The sequence below is a fragment of the Dendrobium catenatum genome, unplaced genomic scaffold, assembly GCF_001605985.2.
Source record: "Dendrobium catenatum unplaced genomic scaffold, ASM160598v2 fragScaff_scaffold_1448, whole genome shotgun sequence".
Classification (NCBI taxonomy): Eukaryota; Viridiplantae; Streptophyta; class Magnoliopsida; order Asparagales; family Orchidaceae; genus Dendrobium; species Dendrobium catenatum.
In genome coordinates this window covers 611,581-636,251 of record NW_021319910.1, presented here as the reverse complement: position 1 = coordinate 636,251, position 24,671 = coordinate 611,581, and the positions used below count along the sequence as shown (strand labels likewise).

The window sequence follows — 24,671 nt, the reverse complement described above, 5'->3', positions numbered from 1 at the left end:
TTAGATTTAATTGAATCTTCACTATGAAGTTTACATTTTTGGTGCCCACAGATACATTTATTGTAGCTTTAAAAAGGAAATACATATTTTAATGCATTGAAGAAAGATAATGTGGATTGAGAGGGCAAAAATGATGGCACCACATAATTTTTCTAAATATATATATATATTAAATATGAGGAATTTACATAAATACCACAATTTTTCAAAATTTATATATCTAACACTCAAATACTTATATTTACTTATATAGCTCTTTAATATCTCAATTGTATCAAAACATACTGATGAAAAAGATATATTTCACTTAAAGAAAGTTAATATTAGTAATATTTTTAATGTAATTTAAAGATATGAGAGTAATATAAATAAATATAAAATTTAGATATTTGAAATGTAAATACATAAAAATTATATATGTATGTAAATCTTATTATCTAAACTATAAGAAAGAAAATTGTAAAACCCAATTTCCACTAAAATCTCAACAAAATATCAACCCATGCCAAACATGAGAGATTATTATATACGGAGTCCGAACACAGAGAATTGTTTGGTTTTGTGACTGAACAGTAACTGTGCTTTACTGTTCACAGTCACAAAACCGAACAATTCTCTTTGTCCAGACTCCGCACGTAATAATCTCTCGCCAAGCAGACACAGTGAAAGAGGAGAGAAAAAAAAATTCTTACCATTCTGTAGAGGAATGGCTCCTACATCATTATAGAGACAACTGCAACAACCAAACTGAGAACTTCATTATAAACACATGGTAAAGTGATCATATTTCAGATATATTATTCTGTGTGGATATGGATGCCATCCAGAGAGGTGAATCAGAGCGAGCCACTTCACTTTTTTGTTGTGTACCGGTTGATGTGGCACATTCTAATTCGTCTCCAAACGGTCTAATATCTGCACATTATAATTTCTCCAACTTTCTTCCCGTAATAACATGGAGTAAAGGCTGCCAGAATTTACCATTATGTTAAAAAGAACAAGATTGAAATTAACTCCAACTGCAAAGAAGAGTTGATCAATAAGAACTCTTGAGTATAACAATTCCATACAAGCAAATTAAGAAAATTTATGCACAAGAATCTATAAAATAGCTTCTTTATCAATTCTGAGAAGCACCTTAGAAGTTGTCCTTTGCTCGGCGAATGATTCCCAATGCTTCAGCATCAGTGGCAGTGGGTGGTATGTTCAAGCTGTGCCGGATTTCTTCACTGTAGGTTCGCAAAAATGGATTGCATTGCTTCTCTCTCTTCAGTGTTGTTGGAATCTGAGACATCAGTGATACAGTAAAATGCCTCATTTACTACAATTTAGCAGAAATTATTGGCTACTTCAGTTAAAAAGAGTGCATTTCTGCTTTTATTTGAACAAAAAGGTCTGGATATCCTGAGGATGGGCCTAATTTTATCATACAAGTCCTTAATTTCACACAAATATCTTACCTCTCTGAACAGCTAAGGCTTCGTTTGGGACGACTTTTTTATTACTTCTTAAAACAACTTTTTAGTACAAAAGTTAAAAAAACTTCTTTAAGAAGAAGTAAGAAAGCCATCCCAAATGAAGCCTAAATCTAAAAGATAAATACAATTAAACTGTTAGATATTCAAAAGTATAATTAAATAAAATTCTTTACCTAATAATTTAGTTGTAATTATTTTTTTCAAATTTAATTATGTTATCTAATAATTTAGTTGTATCAAGGGATAACTCATAACATGTGAAATCAATGATACTAGTAGTAATATTAGCTCCATTATGATACAAACTTAGGTTTCGTTTGGGACTGTTTCTTACTATTTCTTAAAGTAGCTTTCTAGTATAAAAATTTTAATTTTTGTACTAAAAAGCTGCTTTAAGAAGCAGTAAAAAAGCTGCCCCAAACAAACCCTTAATAAGGATATTTTGACAGAATATATATATATATATATATATTTCATACATGCATTCATCTATTCATGCTTATGCCTCATCACAGACATATATATATATATATATATATATAATATTGATCCCGAATTGCCTGCAAAGATTAAGAGTAATTACCGTTGGAAGATTCTGGCCGCGCAGTTGAGAGATTTCCGCAGCATATTTTAGCAGATGCTCGTTCTTGGGTTCTATGGATAAGGCAAACTTTGAATTACTCTGTTTAGAATTGATGATTCTGTTATGAGTTTACATAAGGATAAGTTCATCCAAACATTAATACAAAATTCTAAAGTTTAAATAAACTATATACCAAAGTATATTCATGGCCACAGTATACATTCGTGTTATCCGGCAAGGACATGATTTTTTGAAGTGAAGAAAGCATCTGCAATGAAGGATAAAAAAAACTTCATGAAATTCTTGGCTGAAAGAAAACAATCACACAGACACCTCATTCAAGAAAATAGTGTAGGCTGAGAACAAACAGCCATTGAATAGTCAATTATAACACCTGGTATGCAAAGAGTAATTTAAACTTCCTGTGACATCTAACTTCCATGCTTACATTTAAATTGGATCAGGTTGTTTAAAAAATGAAGCTTAAAGCATAGTGGGTGTGGGACTGCAACTACTGTGAATGATGGTTTCTTAATTTAAATACAGAATATTACCCACTTCCTATGTCCATGATTATTAGCAAGTAAAATGTTATTCAATTCCATTTGGGTTTTCTACAATCGTAAACTTGAGGCACTTTTATTTTGAGCTAGTTTTGAAAATCATTAATGGCACGAGACAATTTTAAGTCGAAGAGCAGAGACAGAAGAAAACTTACTTGACAATGGTAGCACATGACTTATTATCAGATGAGGAGCATGGAACATGCTCGAGCATAAGCGAAGTCTATATAGCATGCTAGTTGAGAGAGATGATGAGTCAATCACGTGGCGTTAGAAAGTTATGTGAAACGACATATTAGGATGCGATGGAATTGTAAAAATGGAAGAGATTGATAAAGAAGGGTCAGGATTGATAAAGAAGGGGCCAATGACGCAAGAAAAGTCACATGAATTGTTCAAGGAAAGAAGAGATTGAATCAAAGGATAAGGATGGCTAGGGTTTTACCTATGATAGAGAAGAAAAACTTACTCGACAAGGTAGCACATGACTTATTGCCAGATGAGGAGCACGAAACATGCTTGAACGTAAGCTATGTCTATATAGTATGTTAGTTGAGAGCGATGACAAGCAAGTCGCATGTGGCGTGGTGAGAAAGTTATGTGAAATGACATACTAGGATGCGATAGAATTGTTAAAATGGAAGAAATAGATAAAGAAGAGGCATATTAAAGCAATTCTTCAAACAAATCAATAATATTATGCAAATAAATGAGATTTAATGATAGACCCTTTTTATTAGTTCATATTAGGGGAACACATAAAAAAATAATTAAAACAACATCATGATTAAGGAAACCAGAACTCAGATTAAAAAGCCCTCACTAAATGAGGGCGAAATCTCTGGGTAGTGTCTTATCTAAAACCCAATCTGCCTTCTGAAAATTCCCCCGGAACCTAATCTCGTTAAAACTCTCTATCATCGTCGTCACACAAATATTTAAAAGAAAAATTGACGAATGACATGGAGAGGCCGGGATCACACATTCCAAAATGGAATTTTTCGGATCCCACAAGACCCTTTTTATTAGTTCATATTAGGGGAACACATAAAAAAATAATTAACACAACATCATGATTACAATCATAATCAACAGTTAGTTTTATCACAAATACTTGAGGTTCGGTTAGAATTCTTCTATTCTTGCAACATGTTACATAACCCTTCATAGCATCTAGCGCTGGAAAGAAACTTAGAAATCAGAGTAACTAATGAGCCCAAGATAAGCAGGCGTATATGCATCCATATAACTAACATAATATTTGAGGATTATGGATAATTATACCCTCAAAATCAAGATGGCCAACAAGTAAATCAGTAAGAAAATTAGCACACACATGAAAGCAATCAAAACAAATTTTGATGCTAGTGAACTTGTCAAACTATTGATAAGTCTAGACAAAAATTGAATAACAAGGAACAAAAAGAATGATCCAAATATTTGTAGAGCAAGCTCATGGTTGCCTGAACAGAGCAAATGCTCATGATGGCATTAGATGCTCAAACAAAAATCACCTGCTCAGGGTTTCCTTCAAAGAGTTTTCCACATGACAAGCTAAAGAGGGTGTCACCTGTAAATATTGCTCCACACCCTGGAAAGTAAAAGCTTACATGACCTGTTCAAAAGTTTCACAAGTGATAAATAAATTATTTAGGGCTTTCGAGAAATGACTTAGTTATAAAAAGAACATTGGTTGTGAAACTGAAACATAAGAAAACCAATCATAAGATGCATTCAATAGAAACATGATGGATTTAACCATTCCATAAGTCGATTAAGACGAGCTCAATTTCTCATAGGGCAACCCCAAAGAGTCAAAGAAGGTAACAAATGAGCTACACTAATCCGATTTTAATGCTTTTTTGAGCAATAACATTTACAGCCGAACTTTGTTTATTTATTTAATTATATTTTTTTATTAGTTCGAATTTGATAAGCATAGGGATAAGTTATCCATAATTTGAATTTTCTTTTCTTTACATAGAGGATAATATGCATGAAACTTCATCACTGATTGGATAATTGAAATTATTATGAATTAAATAAAGAATTGCAGCAACCCTTGATTTGGCTTCCTAGTTTTCTTACCATGAAGATTCAAAACTAATGGCTTGAGGGCTTGCGAATTCACTATTTGGCATCTTTTCTTTGCTTTGCTCCAACTTTCTACTGATCTTCATTATTACACTGCATATTCTAACTCGGTTTAGTAAATTCAGTTCAGAGAAAAATTACTTCTGTTTTGCTCTATTTTTTTTGTTTCTAGTTGCTTTTGCACTAGAAAAACAAATCCCCAACAACTTTGTTGTTATTTAGAACAATTTCTGCAATTTTCTTCTCCCACATAAATCCTAAATTTTCACACATACTCCGTCCACACCTGCCCTTTTTTTCTCTCCTCTCCTTAACAGAAAAAGAGAATATATAGAAATCAGCAAAGTTTCCATGTGGTTCTCTCTCCATCAGTCCTTTCTCTCTGATCCCCATATATCTCCAAGATTTTCTAAAAAAATTTTCCCAGATTTAATTTAATTTAAACTCAACCAATTTTTGAAATCTATTGACCAAACTACCTAAATTAAATCCAAAATAGAATTTTAGTTAAAACAATCTAAAACAGAAAAAATGAGGCGTGAATCCTTGCAACGATCCTATCATATCTGTTTGTCATACATCCATCCCCTCCCTTCCGTTTCTTCATAAACAAAATGAAAAAAAAAAGTGAAAGAAAAGAAAGATGAGAACTCTTTTTGTAATTCATGTGGAGCTTTGCAACATCATTCAAAGGATTTGATAAGGCGTAAAAGGGAGGAAGTTGAGTTGCATGTAGTTGTGGAGCAAGTGGGGTTAGGCTTGCATGCGGTTGTCGAATAGGGGAGAGATTTTGGCTTTGGCCGTGGTGGGGATTGGTGATACGAAGGGTCTAGAATTAGCTCTACTTTGAAACAATGTTAGAGGAGAAGAATATTAAGGAGTGTATTATTCAATAAAGATCCCACTATATATAATGAGGGAATGAGTACGTTATCCTAGGATACACCTAATCAATATACATCGCTCACTAAATATAGAAAACATTCCAAACAATATATTTTCCTATACTAACAAGCATCCGCATAACATGGCAGCATGGCTGCAGAGTTTTGGTACAATCACATCACCAAATGTGACTAATCAGGGACATCTCAATACTTTATGAGAATTATTGATTGCTAGAATAAAAGAATCAAATCATTTTGTAACTAAGGGAAACAGTATAGATCGTTTGTAATACACGCACACAAAGGAAACTAACCATGCACCTTGTCTCTTGCTTGAGGTTCGAGGGGATGGCATAAAAAGATCAGTTCAATGTTTAAAACCTTAGAACAAATGCCGTTATGCAAGTAATCAAGATTGTGTCGCTCACCAAAGGAAAAATAAACGAATAAAATAAAGCTAGCATAATTCATAGAAAAATGTATAATTTTTCAGATACATTCGAGACACATTCCACTCCAAAGAAAAAATGTATAATTTAAGTATGCTGCAGGCCAATGCTCAGAAAGCCGCTGGAAAGGGAATAAATTGCTAATTTGCAAGTTAAAATAATAACTCCTACCTTTTGTGTGGCCAGGGGTCTCCATTACAAGCACCTGATGACCTGCAAACATCCATGCATCTCCATCATCAAGAGCTATATCAATTCCAGGAATTCTATCCCTATCCTTGCGAGAACCAATCACCTATACCCAGTAGATTTTAATCAAACAATATCAACTAGGGAAAGGTTAAACCTTCCTTAAGATCAAATAAATCCATATAAGTGCTCAATGTGTGGCTTAACCCCAACAAATTGAGCTTCTTTCAAATTAGACCATTCATCATCCCCATTGGTTCTATGATTATACGTGGAACCAAAACAGCAAAATTTAAATGAGTCTTAGTTTGTCAAAATGATACCACTTAGGAAGAAAATTACATGCATTGTACAATACTAAGGTAGTTTTAATATTCAGAGATATAGTCTAGAGACTCTAGACTTTATGATGCAATCAAAAAATATAGGGGAGCCAATATTTTTCGATCATGAAAAGAAAGATGGACTTCCTATATAAAAGAAGACACAAAATACCTCAAAAAGAAGAGGTAACTTAAATAAGACTAAGCAACGGAAATTAAAACTATAAATGTTGATTTTAATAACTTAAACTCTTACAAACGACTCCAAATAAAATAAAAGACACCCTAAAGTTGCTTCACTTAGAGAAGAAGGATACAGGTGGAGTGGCACTTGCGGAGAGACGAAAGAGGTTAGAAGCCCGAGAAGAAAGGTTGGAAAGAGCCCGCAAGATTTCCGGAGGGGATGAGAAAGAAGGGTGGAAAGAGCCCGCAGGATTTCCAAAGCAAACCCGCAGGTTATAGCTTTTCCAAAAATCACATTTCATTCAATTTACTAACTTTCAAACATTACAAGTCCCCCATATATATATGTATGAAAGGGAATACAAAAAGACACTAACATTAAATTCCCATAGGAATTTTAAACATCACAAACATTAAAAACTTAATTGCTTTTCACAAAAAAACATCCCAAACCCAAGAACCGAAGTGGTAGCCGCGGGAGCCAAGGAGGTTGCACGGGAACCAAGGGGCCATAGTCACGGGAGGGAGCCCAAGCATGGGAAACCAGCAGCCGGCCGGAATCCAAGGGGGCAAAAAGCAATAAAAATTAAAAACCTTGGTGGGAGCCAAGGAGTCATACATGGGAAGACTAAACAACTATCTTGGGATTCCAAAAGCCCTTTTTGAAACCCAAGATACATCATAAAAGAAGACATTAAAAACTATAATAAAATTGCATTAAATAAAAGATAAATATGAGCTAAAACTTAGCTAATAATGAGCTATCTTTTAGTTCCATTTAATGAATTAAAATCTAGCTCATAAATGAGCTAAAATTCTAACTCAATTTTGATTAAGCTAGTAGACTCAAGGGAAGCCAAAATTCATATTATTTTGGAGATGAGTTGACCCCCCCTTTGTCTACATCACTTTATCACCCAACATTCTATGTTGGTCTGATTCAAACAGCCACATACATATTCCAATCCAGGATGCAAAAATGAGCGAGCCTTTTAGGCAAATCATGCTGTTACTATTATTAAAATCAGACTTCAGTTCACTTTTGGTATGGCAGCTCAGTTTGCACAAATCAACTTCAAAGGTGACAGCACAATACAGACCTCCACCTAATGATTACATAGGATATAAGTGTTGACCTCAATTTTAGCTCGAGCATCCTCGAGGGCCTTTAATTGATTCAATCGAGCCTCATCGAGCCCGATTCAAATAGAGTTTGCATTGATTCTGGTTTAATTTCATTAATTAAATTCTGTCGAGCCTGATTTCAACTCAAATCTAATTTAAATTAAGGCTCTATTGACTTTCTCATGACTTGAAATTGTTCCCAAATCAATAAAACAATCCAACGACAGAGATTTCATCTAAATTCAAATACTAGCCGTTACTTCAATTTAATGGCGTAATCTCGTCATTAACGGGCGAGGAGGAGATACCATTCCAGCCCCGGATGGTCCTCCCCCTCTCGGGGTTCTTCTCAGTTCGTCCCCCCCTCTCCGATCTCTCTCTTACGCGAGCCAGGAGTACCCCGAGCCCCCCTTGCCTCCTACTCCTTCGACCGACTCGCCTCCAACTTGCCCTACCTGAACTCGAACTCCTCTCCCCGGCAGTGAATCTTCCATGTCCAGCTTTTCCTTATCTTGAGCGGATGGAGCAAAGGCTTCTCCTGTTTCTCTACCGTGGATTTTAGCAGATTAGTTGGTCTTTTTCCTGTTTCTCTACCGTGAAGAGCTACAATTTATATATATATAAAGATACATTTTTTTTCAGCTGTAGTGCATCCACCTTGTGAGCATTTTTGCTGAGGGAAAGTTCGTATGGAATTATTCGTGGTGATCAAAGAGCCATTGGGATCATAGAATGTAATATCTGTGGACGGTGATGAATTTTTCTATGGTAAATTTCTTCATCAGTTTTGTAGATTCAGTAGTGATCATGATAGTGAAGCTAACATTACCTATGTACTTATTTGATATTGCTGTGATTTACCTCTATATTTTTATAAAGTTGCAAGTTGACCGTTAAAAGAGAAGTATAAAATTAAGTTAAGTGTTGTAAAGGTGAGGATGCTCAAGGGATGATATTTTATTTCACACATAACTAAAGCAAGATGCCTCATTGTGCGTATTTATGTTAGTTATCACATGTAACTTTGATTATCTCATGAGAATATTGTGTAGATTACTTTAGTGATTTCAACCAAGCATTTGTTTGCTTCCTCTAAAAGAAAGAGGCCTCCATTTGATTTTCTTTTGAGAATATGAGACTTGAGTTTGGAGTTTAAGGCATGTGTTCCAATAATTATGCATTTGTCACTAAATTGATTCTATGCAAAAAAAGTTAAGTTCTAAGTATATGTTGGGACTCTCTCGGTCATGATTTGTGCCTCATATACATGATTGGTTACTAAAGGATACATATATGGTATTACATTAACTTGCTCTTCATGGGGTTTTCTTGTGCGAGTCTTCCAAATCAGATTTCTCCTAAAAAAAAAAAAAGTTTGAGTAGGGTGGTTTCTTTTAGCTTGATTCAATGAAAGGGAAGGTGCTTAAAATAAGTGTATTGTGCTTGAAAGAATGGATGCATTTCTTATGTTCACTATTCTATTTTCTACAGTCGTGACATGACCTCCTCCTATTGATCTATTTGTAGACTTTGCTAGTATCAAGGAATTACGATGCTCTTTTATTTTCTCGCATAGATCTTGATGAAATTGGGTTACAATGAAATAATGATCTGAACTCATTCTATTGCTTCTACGTAAAAGATATGGCTAGTGACATAGCATTGGATATCCATAGTGCTATTGAATAAAATTTGGTTATCTTCCCTTGCTATTGTTTGTGATGAAATTATTATAGTTAGCATGGAGGACTCCTGTTGAATTTAACCATGAGATGGTATTATTGTGTATCACCAAAAAATAATTTCGTATTCCATGAATCACGTTTTTTTTTAGCATGTATATCATGCTCTTTATTTATTTATTTAATAACATTGTGGTAGCAATTGAGAGTGGAAGATCAGCATTATAAAGTGATGGCTTTCTTGCGATCTGATAAGCACAACGTTCATTGTTAAAAAGCTTATGGTATATTTGAATTCCTAGAGCCGTAAGTAGGAAATCTATTATGTATGATTACACTTTGTAGGCATGGTGTTATCTTAACGAGCTATTTGTAAGTATTGATGAGCACCTATGTATTGCCACTTTCATCAATTTTGATTGCTGCTACAAGAAATTGTTCCACTTGGTTGCCTACTCACATATTTTAATTCCACTTGTTTTTTTTTTCAATGACGGAATGAATTAGGAGCCTTTATATAAAACAAACTTGCTGTCGCATTGCTGATATTCATTCAATGTGAAAACTTTGTGGATTTTCTTATGAGTACATCATTGTTACTTATTTATTACAAAGGCTATGAAGGTTTGTGTTAAAAACCTGAGAAGATTTCTTTAAATCCAATTATATAGGTTTTGAGAAAGAGATGGTTACTTTATCTCTTCGAAAATAGCAAGAGGTTGATTTGTTGTACATGGTATTGTATGAAAGAGCCTGTGTTTTGAATATCAGATATTTGCACCAAGGTCGATTCTTTATGTGATGTGAAAGGTTTGATACTATAGATGTTTTAGCTCTTGATTTTCTTGTGCAATGACATTGTACGAGGATAAGTGCAGTTTTTGTGATTTGATTCGAGTCCTAAACTATTTTTGTAAACGAATAAGTGCAGATTTTGAGGGCTTTCTTACTGTTTTCATACAATGATACCTGTGGCACTTTGAAGAATCTTTTATTTCTTTTTTGTGGGAATTCCTACAACTTTTATGGAGCTTTTGTTAATTTTTTTTTTGTGAGAAACGAATGCAGATTTTGACATGAATTGGGTTTTAAACCTTTTTTTTTAGAAACAAACTTGATGCGGAAATATTTGAATTACTTCCCAAATTGTTTTGACGATGAATTATATGTAAATTTGAATTACACTGAAACATTTCTCGAGTTTTGGAGAATAAATCGACAACAAATTTTCACTCTGTCCTTCTAATATCATGATATCTACTTTGAACCTTTTTGACAGTTTTGTATATCTGACATGAGAACAAGCTTATTATTAGGAGTTGGAAAGCTTTACGAATTATTTTGTATTGAGAAATTTTACGATAAGCTTTGTGAATCGTTTTGCATCGAGAAATGCTTTGTGAATGTTTTATAGCGGAAGGTCTCATGAAAACTTCTTGTTAGAAGATTTTCATGGATTTACACCCCACGCCAAATATAAGAGCACTCGGTGATTTTGTGTCGGATAAGGCTTTGGGGGTTTCTTATAAAAAAAAAAGAAAAAAAAAAAAGAAGGGTTTTGGGGTTGTTTTGTTTGGAGGTTTTATAAGTTGTTTTTGGGATTTAGATTTTCATGTTTTGCTTCGTGTTGGAGGCTCGCTAGTGTCTTTTTAGAACAAAATGATACTTCGTATTTGAATTGTTTTTTCTCTCTTTATGTTTACTTCCAGAATTGAGTTATTTTTTTTTGGATAAATGTGAGTTGAAAGCTTTATTTTGGTTTTAGTTTTGGGAACTTGTTCCTCTTTCATCACTTTGAGCTTTATTTAGAAAGTATTTTGGTTATTTGAGTTGGGTATTATTTGAGTGATTTGTTTGGAACGTGGGGACAGCAAACGACATTCAAAACTCCTTCCTCCCTATTCATATCACATTGAATCGGGATAAAGGTCGTTTTAGTGGCACACTTGACTTCAAAGAAGTGTGTCCAACAATAACAATGCCTACATTCCTTTTTTTTATTCTTTTCTTTCTATTGCGTTTAGTTGTCTTCTGCTTTGATTTTAGTCTTTTTGTCGGTCTTTTATTTACGCTTTAAGAAGGAATGCTCGCAAAAACTAGAACCCAAATAGCAAGTGACCCACCCGATGTGCACATAACAAAAAGGTACGTTTCTTTTTTTTTTTTATTCAATTGCATTTCCATTTTTGCTATTATTTGCTCATACTATAGAACGTGCTCTAGCTAATACAACCCTTTGCTTTTCTGTGTCTTGCGAGGTTGTTCTAAGGGTTAGAAAAACTTCTTTTTCGTCCGATAATTTTGGTGACACCTAAGAACAAAAATTAAGGACTGAGTCTTTGATAACATAGACTTAGGGTGCATGTTCCTTTTAGGATAGAGACTTTAAAACATAGAAAACTTAGTGACACATTTTCCTATGATTCGTGTCTTAATCTATTAATGACTAATAAATAAAATTGGTAATACTCTAAGTTAAAAAAAAAAACTAAAACCATCTTAGATTTAGGGTTCAGGGCTACTACATCGGGTGTCTAGTAGTATGCCTAAATAGTGGGTAGGTCCCTTCTCTTCAGGGACTATAAATCCTGCTTATCTGCGTCATATAGATGGCGCCACTTCTATCCTTTCTCTCTCTGTATGTTTTGAGTGCATGATTTTCTTTTCCTCCTCAACTGCCTTATTCCCTCCGAGTGTGGATCTGAGCCTTGCATGTTGACTAAGCCACTTGAGCCACTTCTTCCCTTTGAGTAGGAACTTTCTAGTCACTCTCGTGCCAATCCCATTTTAGAAAAGGATAATGTATGATCCTTAATCGAGAGTTTTCTCGGGCTTCGGCCTGGGATGTAATTAACCACGGGGGCTTGCGCCCGTGGGAAACTTGGCCTCACATCTACTAAAACCCCACTCGAGCTGTCATATCGGGTGGGGGAAACCCGTGATTAGGTTGTGTATATTATTACCCATCGGGGTGTGTTGGCGAGAGCCTCTATCCTCAATGGTTTGTCGTATGCACGATTCAATCTGTCCTTTCCAATAGACCCGTTCGCACGGTGCTCTTTCGGAGGTCCACATCACCTCCATCTAATCCTTAGTCCCCTTCATCTAGAGAATGGATGTTTATCTATAATTTTTTTATTGTGACATTTTGGTAAATCTAGCTAACATCTCAAAACACTTCATGAAAAAGTGATCTCAAATTGGTTCACTTTTCGTGCCAATGAATTTGTTTTGTTGATATGTTTGGTTCAATTAAAAATTTGTTGAAATCAGAGTTAGGATGATCCCGAGTATAATTTTAGAAGTTTTTCAGGGAGGGGGGCAATTAGATAGGGAATTGATGGATTGATTGGGGAGCTTTAATGGATCTCATAAGTAGATGAGAGAGAGAGAGGAGGGGGTGGCCAAGAGAGGAAGGGAAGGGGTTCACATGATTTAATGTAGATTTGAGGGAATTAATGGGCTTAAATGAGTTGCCAATTTAAGCCAAATTAAATTAAGAAAGAGAATTTAATACAATTATCTCTTTAATTTAAACTCAAATTTAAATGGCCTTGATTGGAGGAACCTTTTCATTTTATTTAAGGAAGAAATTTCAAATTCAAATAAATTCAAATTTGAATTAATTGAACTTCCAAATTTATAATGAGATAATTTAGAAAAGTAATAAATGCTTGGATGAATTTGGATCCAAGAGGAGGGTTGATGGGGTTGGCGGCTTAGGGAAGGGAGGTGGGGCCGATGGTTGGATGGGGGTCAGCCTAGGGTGTGCGGTGGAGTTCGGCCAAGGGAAGAAGGGGAAACGTAGGGGTCGGCTTAGGGTTTAGGTGGGGAATTTCGGCCCAGGGAAAAAGAAAGGAGGATGGGGTGGCGACTAGGAGAAATAAGAAGAAGAAGATGGGGAAGGAAACGGACCACAAGCCTAGATGCTTCATGCGGCTGATGGATAGTACATTGCCCTCACATAGGGACTTCAACTCTCACAATAACTCTCAAGCTCTCAAACACCAAGTGCAGAATTTTTCTTCTCATAATAATCATCATCCTCCAAAGAGGAGAAGGGGGGCTATAAATAGCCAAAATATAATAACAACTCTAAAGACCAATGTGCCCCCTGGGGTCACATGAACCTACTCCCTCAAGTGAGGGTTAAAAAGAGAAAATGCATAAATAAATCAAATACAAATAATAACTAAAAAATAAAGTGGTCCAATCATGGTCGTAGATCTTCGGCCTCTTCTCTGATAAACTTTCCACAATCAGATGTCCTCATCACATATATTTATATTCTTTCATCGCATCCCGTGTTATCGAGGTGTACCGACTTCCGGACTTGGGATGTGGCAGCATAGTTGATGTTGGTCCGTGGTTGGAAAACCGTAGCTAGGTAAGGGTGGTTGGGGGACTTTAGTCAGACGAAAGTGGTTAGGCGACTATAATTGACTACAGTGGATGGGATCATGGGAGACTGTAGTCTGTCAATAATAGTCAAAGAATGTAGTTGGGAGATGATAGTAAGGAGGCAACAATTCGGCGAAAGTGGTCATAAGGTGGTGGTCCAATTGTGGTAGTCTGATAGTGATGGTTGGGTCATTAGCGATCCAATGGTAGTATTTTGACAATAGTGGTTGGATAGTGCTCTAAGGTTCTTTAAATATCTAAGCTCTCACCTCCATCTAATCCTTAGTCCCCTTCATCTAGAGAATGGATGTTTATCTATAATTTTTTTATTGTGACATTTTGGTAAATCTAGCTAACATCTCAAAACACTTCATGAAAAAGTGATCTCAAATTGGTTCACTTTTCGTGCCAATGAATTTGTTTTGTTGATATGTTTGGTTCAATTAAAAATTTGTTGAAATCAGAGTTAGGATGATCCCGAGTATAATTTTAGAAGTTTTTCATTTGAATAGCACCTCGAGATTTGTATCCAATCAAATGAACTTTCAGTTGATATTCAATATTTTAACAAAAAATAAATGCAAAATTAAATAACTTGTTCCAGGAAACTACATATATGAATTAGCTGGATTATAACATTTGTATGTTGCAAAACAAAATTACCTCTTTAATCTGATTTAGCTCAACATAAAGAACCTGGTCGAACTGATTCTCACTAACACCATCCCTAATCAAGGTTTGCAGAATTAAGACTTAATACACAGAACATGAATCAAGAGAAACGAGGTATAAAAAGACCAGCAGACCTAAAAGATAAATGATTATAGCAGATGAAACATAGTATAAGAGCTACATCATAGCACTGAAATTTACCTGAAAATAATAATCTGATCGGGCTTTCTTTTCCCAGAACTGAAGTAAAATTCGACAAAAGCTTCACTGTAGTTTAGAAGACGTCATATTAAAAAGACGATGAATGAGACATAAAATAGACATAGCTAATGCTCAAAGTAGTCGGTTTAAAAACATAAATTATAACCAGAATGAGTCCAGTTCAGTTTACTCCTTCCTTGGTTTTCTTGTATTATTTGGGTTTTTTTATTTATTTCCAAATCTTTTGATTTTTACCGAGAATTTTACTCTCTTAATTTATCTTTTTGCGCATTTTTTATTTTTGATGCAGCTCTTACTGGATGTATTCCTTGTTTGAATTGGATCTGGGCTTTCCCTTTTTTAATTAAATTTATATCAATGAAATTGGGCTAGTTTCTCAAATTTTCCGAAAAAAAAAAACATTAACTCAGAAGAGTAAAAACTTAAGTATCATAAAAATGCTTACCGAATAATTCCATCATCGTAAGTGCCCTTACCATCAGCACGAGAAACTAGTTTAAATATGGAATCAATCATCTCTTCCTTAGGTGATTGTGTTCGAACTGATGCTCTGTATTTGGAGATCAATGGCCACTGCCTTGAACTGACGACCTATCATGGGAGTCATGAACCCAAAAAGCATCATAAGACATCAAGCACATAAAAACAGAAGGAAAATAAATACAAAACTATCTATCAGTGAGGCTTCATTTAAGACGGTTTTCTTACTACTTCTTAAAGCAATTTTTTAATATAAAAATTAAATTTTTTATACTTAAAAGCTACTTAAAAAAACATTACGAAAGCTGTCCCAAACGAAACCTCAATCTATATATACACTTAATTAGATGTGTACTTGACAGATAGAAACGTATGAAAACAAATTGCAAGTAAAATGCTAGCCATCATTCTCAAACTTAAAAAAGGTAAGATTACTAAAATATCCCTTGTAAAGGAATTAATTATAAGCATGCTCAGAACATTACTGCAGCAATTGATGGAACATCAGATCTTCCAGGAGAACCATGAGAAACATCCATTCCCAAAATTATAGTAGCAGCCTTTGAGACAATAGGAAAAGCAGTAATGTTTTCAAGCTGTAATAAGGAGTTCATACCACCAAGCTGTGAAGTCAGGTATTAATATTTAAATAAAAGCAGATTCAAAATAATAAGAGTGAAGCAAAACTGAAGTGTATCAACCAAATGCCTGCCTTGGCATTAATCTTCAATAACAAATTTGTTAAATACTGATTATCGACTCTTTTGGGTGCCATGCACTGTGTCACAATTCCAAATTCCACAAGGCACTTCCTCTTCCAAGGACCTACCATATATAGTATGCCCACCCATCAAATAGATTCAACAACTCAAAACATCATGAAGTTTTGAAAGTTGCAAGATCCACACCATAGATAATATAATTTTTTTCTCAGATAGAAAGTAAATTAAGGAGAAATTTCATACCATAGATTAAAGAATTTCTCTTTGATGATAGAAGGCAAAGAATAAATTTTGGAGGTTCATGTAGATTTGTCATGATTTGATAAAACATATCCTCCACTCTTGCTGCAGGAAGGGCCCTCCTCATATAAGGATTTTCCTCAAAAACAAAAAGGGGCTGTTTAAAAGTCTGCCATCAAAATGATAGTCAATTAACACCTGACAAATTAAAAATGGCAATATTTAAAAGCTTGAAACTAGCATGAAAACATACAATTCCTTTCATGCTTCCACATGTGATTAGGTCGTGTATGATACTGTTTGTGTCACTTCGATCAGAGAAATTCACAACGGCCCAGCAATCCACTTCGATTGGTGTAAATAATTTCTAGAGAAAGAGAAACAAAACATTAGAAGCAAAAGTATATCATTGTGAAGAATAAGCCACTGTGAAATAGTGAAGATACAAGAACCTTGTTGTACAAATTCCAGCGGCCGTTTCTTGGTAGAAATTCTTCACCATTTCCAAATATCAGCTGCACCAAGGGAAATGCTAAAAATGAATTAAGAAATAATTTAAGAGAAAATGATCAAAATGATCCATCAACTCTTTGTAAGGGACCAAAATGGTCCTCAACTTCTTTGAGTCTCTCAATTCTTTAAAATTAGATTTTTTTAGTCCTAACATTTAATGTTGGGGTTAATGGTGTTAAATATAAGAGTAATTTGGTCAAATTTTAATTAAAATTTTATTTAATATAAATTTTAAGTAATTAATATTTTTCTAAAAAAATTTATTAAATATTTCTTTAATAAAAAAATAATAATTTTGTTTTTTAATTTAAAAAATTTAAACCATATTTTATAAAATATGAGTGACTAAGTTGAAAATGACATCTATTTGTATTTGATTTCTCTAAATCAATAAATATCATATTTTATAAAATATAACAAAATTTTTTGAAATTAAAACTAAAATTATTATTAAGGAAATGTTTAATAAAATTTTTTAGAAAAATTATAATTATTTGAAAATTACATTTAATAAATGTTTAATTAAAAATGATCAAAATACTCTTACATTTAATACCATTAACTATAACATTGAATGTTAGCACAAAAAATATCCCATTTTAAAGAGTTGAGGACTAAATTAATCCTTCAAAAAAGTTGGGGACTATTTTGATCCCTCACAAAGAGTTGAGGGACCAATTTAGCTCTTTTCTCAATAATTTAAAAAGAATGAACCGGGTATTTTCTGAAAGAACAAAACACGAAAGAAGTTATAGTGCACGCAGAACAAATTCTTAGAAATAACAACATCAAATACCAAAAAAAAATATGAACAAACAACCTTAGGTGGTTGTAAAACACGCCCCTCAACCTGAGTGTAGTCGAGACTGATGGAACCTCCACATACTTGTAACATAGGGTCACTATCATACTTCATATATTTCAAGGCCTAACAAAGAAAAAGGAAGGAATTAATTGAAACATTTACGAAAGTGATTTAGGTTAAACGAATGTTGCAAAGATCAAGAAAACCCACATTAGTTATGGATGACATTCTTTCTTGAGGCTTTTGCCTTGATTTCTCCACAAAAGAAGCTCGTTGTTGAACTGTCAGTCCTTTTGTGTATCTTTGCAAAGATACCAGATTGCAGACCTAAAACATTGCAATTACAAAATCCAAGTTCATAAGCATGAGAAATAAATTGCATTTATCTGAAGGAAAGACGAACAATAAATGGACCTGAAATCAAAATCAAGGTGGCAAAATAAACCTCAATCGGGAAATAGGCGGGGTTCTTAGACTTCCCGACTTTAATGCATGGGAGATCAGCAGAATAGCTCAATGGTGTCCTACGATGGCTCACATAGTATTCATAGACAGTTATCTCCATAGCATTTACCTCAGAATCACCTTTTGGCTTGAATGTAAACCTACAGGTTTGATAACAGAATAAGTTGAAGTAAGATGAGGAATAGAGTAAGCCATAAAATGAATGTGAAGGTTAACCGGGAAAAATAGGAATTTTTACATACATAACATCTAAAACTATTGAAAATACATATTTAACATCTAAACTTCTATATTTACTAATATACCGTCTAAAACCACTCTTTTAATCAATTCTAACATTCCGTTTAAACCTTCCATCAAAAATCACTATCAACGACTGTCTTCCCTGTCAATGGCATTCTTTTACAGTGAATACAAGTATCTCACGCTTGAATGGAGTGGTAGAATAGAAGGAAAAAGAAATTTTAGGTGGTATATTAGTAAATATAAAAGTTTAGGTGTTAAATATGTATTTTCAATAGTTTTAGGTGTTATGTATGTAAAAATCCCAGAAAAATAATGTCCGGATGAAAGATATAGAGCAAACTCAAGTATGTTTTATAAAAAGAAGAGGTTTAGCACAATTTAGAAGTCAAGCATCACAATAAAGGCAAACAATTTACCAAAAAAATTCACGAGAAGAAATCTTACGTTTGCTGGTTGCATGGAAGTTCACTCAAACCAGTAATTTTGCATTCCATGTCTCTTATCTTTACTCGTAAATTTTTCAGCGTCCGCTTCGCCTGCATAACAGGTTGAGCAGCAAATCACCACTCTTACCAAACAAGTTCCCATTATGTGAGATTGTATTGAAGGCCACCAACTTACTTTTCCCCAGTCAACTTGTAAAGGATCCCTCACATTTTGGTTGGCAATAAGGAAGTCAATTACTGGCCCTGGTCTAACAATAATGGTGGTAGAAACATCTGCAGTAACAGAATAGTTCAAGCCTACAGTATTTAGATACATATCATCATATATTTCTCTATTTACGTACTTAAAACCTAAAACTTTAATATTACATGCATACCACACATAGTTCATTTTCATATCGAATATGAGCGGTAGAAATGAAATATATGAGTGGTAGAAAGGAAATATGAGTGACATATTTGATATTAAAATAATATAGGGTGATATGTATGTAATATTAATGTTTTGAATGTTAGATATGTAAATATGATGATATAAAGTGGTAAGTATATGAATTTCCCAATTATTCAGTACAAGCAAAAGAATGATATTGATGGTGAGATCAAGAGCTTACCAATGTTTAAGGAAAGGCCACCTTGCACAAGACGCAAACTTGAGTGAAAACCTCTACAACCAATTACACCGCCACCCAAATCTGTATAGTTGGATTGATTATCATGGAAAAAGGACCGACGAACTAGATGACAACCTCTACAGAAATAGAACAGAACAGATACTGTGATTCAAATATAAGTTTCAACATAAAAAAAAAATATAATCACTTTGCAATAAGTACTTCTTTACTGCGTGCTGCCTTAGCATGATAACTAGAACTCTCAATGCTTCTTGATAACTAGAACTCTCAATGGATTGTATGGGAATTTTAGCAACTAAGCTAAGCTCAACTTTAAACGTTTTTCCCCATAATCTATGCTTCACATGAAAATCAAATAGGTGGATAAGATTTCATTTACATGAAGTATAAATAAAATATAACATAAATTGGAATGTTATCTAACATAACAGGGAACTCATTGTTTATCTGAGGTAGACGGCTTATTGTGAACAAAGCCTTTTCACCATCATAGGCAAGCCCGTTATTTCCGAGCTCAGTTTTATTAGTTCGTTCCATCTCATCAATAACCTTCCTTCCAATACCCTTCCCACCTATAGGTTGGCCGTCTTGATCTTTCAGGTTAACCTTCATCAGTAATAACAACATCATTATGCCATGAACAACAATTGCACTGCCGAATAAAATACAAGAACTTCATGGGAAGATAGCATACACTATAGTGAAAGAAGTGTTTATCTATATTTTGGACAGAAAATTTTAAATGGTTTGTTAATAGAGCTATCGATTGGCCTTTCTCTGCAAGTCCTGGTCTTGCCATCTGAACTCTTCTCTTCTTGAGAGGGAAACCATTTTCCTTCAAAGGAACAACATGTGGGGGTATCAATCGAGGAAGAGGGAGCTCCTTTCCTTTCTTGGAAGCACTATCAGGTTCCATGGTTGTCAAATGAATAATCTAGAGACATTATGAGGAAATGTGAGAGTGATTAACTGATCAGCATATAACATTCGGAAATGCACAAATTGGCAGTAGATAATCATTTTGCATTCATGGGAAGGAATATGTTAGATACCCAATCACATTGTTGATTCATACAAAGAAAAATCAGTAATCAATAAAAAAAGGTAATCAATCAAATATTATGGTAACTAAAAAGAGATTATTTAAACCATTCTAAATTAAAAACAAAACATCCAACTTCTACGTCAGAAAATAAATCAAAAACATGAAAAGAGAAATAAATATGGTGATTTTTAGATTGAGACCCTGTACATATAGCATGGAGGGTTTTAAGTTAAAAAAAAAAAAGAAAAAAAGACACCTAACCATTTTTGGCTTTATGATCGAGAATAAATTGATTCTAAAGATCCAACTAAAGATCATAGTAGAGAAGACTAACATGCATCGTGATGGCAACGATACCGTGTGAGCACTTGGCATGCAAATGAATTTACATAAATGCCACAAAATTTCTAGATATATTAACTATCTAACACTTGAATTTATATATTACTTGTACATTTTACTCATCTCAAAGCAAATTTGTTAGCTTCAGAATTCGTCTTGATTAATTTTTAATGAAGATATCCTATATAAAAATTTAAGGGATTTACAAACGAACCACTTAATTTTAAATAATATATATATATATATATACGCTATTGGATAGCTAAATTGCTTGTTTAAGGAATCTTAATTGTTACATGTCGCATAATAATCTTCTAAACTTAGTATCAAATTCTTTTATATTTGGCTAACCAATTTAGCTATCCAATAGCATAAAACTTTAGAAACTTGAGGGCTTCATCCATCGTCATCGTCAAGAGCATAATGGTCAACATGCATCTTAAAAATGATGTGACATATTTCATCTTTGTTTCAATCCACCAAACAATTAAAATATACTAAATTAAAGCACATTTTGTTAAATTTAGTCATATTTCTTGCCTACAAGCAACAAAGTTGATTTATTCATTTAGACATCTAGTGCCTTCTCACACAGATATGTCCAAATCAATGAATCAATTTAATTTATGGTAGTTAAGAACCATAGCTATATTTAGCTGTGCTTTGATTTGCTTTTTTTTTTTAATTGTTTAGTAGATTGAAAGATGAATAAAATATGCCAAATCGTTTTTGTGATGCATGTTGACCATTATGCCCCTTGTTGTGTGCTAAAATTTTTGCGGCGGTAGAAAGATATAGAGTTTAACATCCTAATTTTGTACGCAGATCAAGCACATACACACATAATAGAGAGGGGTGCAAGAATCATAAGAGATATTAAAATATTTACATAAAAATTTTTGAAAAAAGGAAAAACAAGTGGGCCTCATTAAGTTGAAATAATTCCACTAGCATTTATCATTAATTGCAAATGACGTCTTTTCTCAGGGGAAGGCGTTGATACAATGTAGTAAATAGATATCGTATAAATCACATTACATGGTTGGAGTTGGAAGAATCCAATGGCATGAGAGTTATTCTTAAGATATTATTGGCCTGTTCATTTGGTCGGCATGATTGTAGTTGGACGATAGAGGTCGAAGGGACTGTAGTTGGGGGATGGTGGTTTGAGAGACCTTAGTCGAGTGGTTGAGGTCGGATAGACCGTAGTCAGGCGAAGGTGGTCAGAGGGGGACCGTAGTCGAGTGAAGGAGATCATAGGGACCATAGCCGGGTAACTGTGGTTATAGAGATTGTAGTTGGACGACAAAGGTCGGAGGGACCGTAGTCCAGTGATGGTGGTCGGAGGGATCGGAGTTGGACGACAGCAGTCAGAAGGATCAGAGTCAGCCGACGGAGGGCGGAGAAACCATAGTCGAACGATGATGAAGGGATTGTAATCAGGCAACAGAGGTCCGAGGACCATGGTCGATGGGGATGGGGTGGCAAAGGTTCGACGGTCACTAACCACATGTGAAAGTTCGACGGTGATGGTCAGCAGGGAAAAGTTCGACAGTGTCGGCCGAGTGGAGGTCCAGTGGTGCAACTAGGCAAAAGACTGGTGGCGACGACCTCGCGGAGGTCCAATGATAGTGGTTAGAAGGCTAAAGTCCTGTGGAATTCAACTTGCGAGAGTTTGCTGGTGGTGGTCGGTTGGCGAAAGTCCAATGGCAGAGGTTGGGCAGATGTCCGAAGGTCAGTGCTTGGCCAGTGAAAATTCGATGGTGGTAGTTGAGCTGATGTCCGAGAGTCAATTGTCGGCCGACGAAAGTCAAACAACGAAGGTCGTGCAAAGGTCTGATGGTGACTTGGCAGAGGTCTGATGGCGAAGGTTCGCTGGGGTTTGCACTTGAGTGGAGTCTTCAAAATTTTCAAGTCTCAGAGCTCTCTTCCCTCTCTAGTTAAGGGTTCAAACTCCCTTTCATGTGGGAAGTGCGGGACTATTTATAGATTTTTTGGAGAGACATATTCAATAAATATGAAGAAAATCTGGAGCAAATTTGAAACACTCTATCAGACATCTTGCATTAATTTCCTCAATCATAAATCATTTCTTCAGCATGTAAGTGCTTTAATGATGTCAGAATTAAGTGATCTTAAGCTTGTTGAGTTAGCCTCGTCGATCCGCTCAATTCAACTATAAACATGTCATATTTAGATATCATTTGATCATCCAATAAGTGTCCTGAAGTTTTCAAATATGCTTCAAAGCCTTGATTTGGGTCTATTTGGATTTGGATTGGACTAATTTTGGTGTCGTTCAATTTATCTCATTGAGATGCTCAGTTCGGCTATAAGTTTGTTGAAATTGGAGTTTGGATAATCCTAAACTTAATTTTGAAAGCTTCCATTCAAAATTGCCTCAAGAATCGTGCTCCATTAAGGCGATTTTTTGTGATGTATCACGCTAATGATGAAGATGATGGATGAAGGCCTGAAGTTCTAAAACATTATGCTACTGGATACCTAAATATGTTGGCCAAATATAAAAGAATTTGATAGTAATTTTGGAAGATTATCATGTGATATATAACAATTAACATTCCTTAAATAAGTTTTTTTTTTTTTCAAATCGAAAGCGTGAATGTTAAATACTTCGTACTCAACACAATAAATGCATTGATCGAAGAACTAGCAAAGCATTCAAGCAAAAAAGAAGTTTATTTATTTTTTTTTTTGAAGAAAAGCAACAAAGAAGTTAGTACTAAGAGGAAGACCATCAAGCAACTAGGTAATACACTTTTACTGAAAATGCAAGCCGTTTACTCAAAAGATTACTGCAACTCTAAAAGTATCAGTTGCAGATCATTTCTTACAGAGCTAGAATCACAAAAAAAAAAACCTCGTAAAGTCGTAATAGCAATGCGATAAAGATGAACACAAATCCCTAAAACATTCAGGAGAAAACAAGAAAAACCTAGAAGTTCTTCTCGATGAAGCACGAAGGTCTTTACCTAAGGAGGAAAATGAAGAAGAAGAAACTTTGCTGCACACTCTTACTTGCTGCTTATGGTTAGAGCATTGAGCCATTGACCCATCTTATTATACGGCGCGAAAAGCTTAACATGCGCCGCCAGGTAACCATACCATACGACCATTTGAAACGCTCAGTTCAGTTGAAATTAGGGAAATTTACATACATATCACTATATACTTAGTATTTTACATATCTAACACCTCATACATTAATATTACATATATACCACTCAAATCCATAATTTATATCATTTCTACCGCTCCATCTAACGCCTTCCTCACGACGTCTATTTTCCCGCCCCAAACCTGTCTTCGCAGCACCGAGTAATTATTAGGTACGTTCACTGGATGTAGATGAAGGTTCGGTTTTTGGCAAAAAAGGCCTGTACCGAGTTTTTTCAAAAAACTAGGTATTTTTTAAAAAAAACTCGGTACAGGCACTTTTTTGCCTAAAACCGAACCTTCCTCTGGTCCAGTGAACGTACCAAATAAAAGTTCCTTCGCACCTGTACCGGACGAACTTCTTCCTGTCGAAATCCCCATTGCCGCTGAGTCTCGCAAATTTCCTTCGCTGGACGTCTCGCGATTTTCCTCCATCTGAGGCCGCTGTAATGTCTTCCTCACCTTTTTTGCCATCTTGTTATTTTATCACGGTAATGTATAAATCCCAATTCTCTCCTTCCCGTTAATGTCTTCCTTACCGTGATATGCACAACAGCAGATTATGAACAAAATTACTTAGGAATGAAGACCGGCAAATTTTAACAAGGTCCGGCAATTTTTAACGAAACTCGGCATGTAGATGATGAACAACAAGCCAGTCTCCGAGCAAACCAAATCATTTTGAACAAAAATGAGAGCATGCA

General features: G+C 34.7%; 2 protein-coding genes across 2 annotated transcripts; both read right to left on the bottom strand.

Moving 5' to 3' along the window:
- Window positions 1–675: 675 nt before the first annotated feature.
- Window positions 676–8,368, bottom strand: LOC110095298 (probable hydroxyacylglutathione hydrolase 2, chloroplastic). Its single transcript, XM_020820776.2, has 7 exons — window positions 8,330–8,368; window positions 6,226–6,349; window positions 4,139–4,239; window positions 2,255–2,329; window positions 2,062–2,160; window positions 1,138–1,285; window positions 676–1,019 (listed from the first exon to the last, which is right to left on the bottom strand). Exons 1-6 carry the CDS (start codon window positions 8,366–8,368, stop codon window positions 1,139–1,141), a joined length of 585 nt encoding a protein of 194 aa, XP_020676435.1. The 3' UTR covers window positions 676–1,019; window position 1,138.
- Window positions 8,369–15,292: 6,924 nt separating this feature from the next.
- LOC110095304 (protein argonaute 4B-like) lies at window positions 15,293–20,290 on the bottom strand. Its single transcript, XM_028700087.1, has 15 exons — window positions 20,098–20,290; window positions 19,818–20,009; window positions 19,605–19,762; window positions 19,383–19,519; window positions 18,944–19,041; window positions 18,767–18,858; window positions 18,057–18,216; window positions 17,822–17,938; window positions 17,627–17,734; window positions 16,746–16,808; window positions 16,547–16,660; window positions 16,297–16,462; window positions 16,044–16,156; window positions 15,817–15,954; window positions 15,293–15,442 (listed from the first exon to the last, which is right to left on the bottom strand). The coding sequence occupies exons 1-15, from the start codon at window positions 20,200–20,202 to the stop codon at window positions 15,293–15,295; spliced, it is 1,911 nt and encodes a 636-aa protein (XP_028555920.1). The 5' UTR covers window positions 20,203–20,290.
- Between the last annotated feature and the right edge of the window lie 4,381 nt (window positions 20,291–24,671).

Bases quoted from the DNA above. Each gene is read 5' to 3' on its own strand.
- LOC110095304 (XM_028700087.1), bottom strand. From the start codon at position 20,202: ATGGCAAGACCAGGACTTGCAGAGAAAGGCCAATCGATAGCTCTATTA. The intron at 19,520-19,604 runs GTACTTATTGCA...CTATTTCTGTAG, and splicing joins AGGCAGCACGCAGTAAAGAA to AGGTTGTCATCTAGTTCGTC. The intron at 18,217-18,766 runs GTAAGATTTCTT...TCAAACCTGTAG, and splicing joins CTTCCATGCAACCAGCAAAC to GTTTACATTCAAGCCAAAAG.
- LOC110095298 (XM_020820776.2), bottom strand. From the start codon at position 8,368: ATGGAAGATTCACTGCCGGGGAGAGGAGTTCGAGTTCAG. The intron at 2,161-2,254 runs GTATATAGTTTA...AATTCTAAACAG, and splicing joins GTGGCCATGAATATACTTTG to AGTAATTCAAAGTTTGCCTT. The intron at 1,286-2,061 runs GTAATTACTCTT...CTGATGTCTCAG, and splicing joins GCGGCCAGAATCTTCCAACG to ATTCCAACAACACTGAAGAG.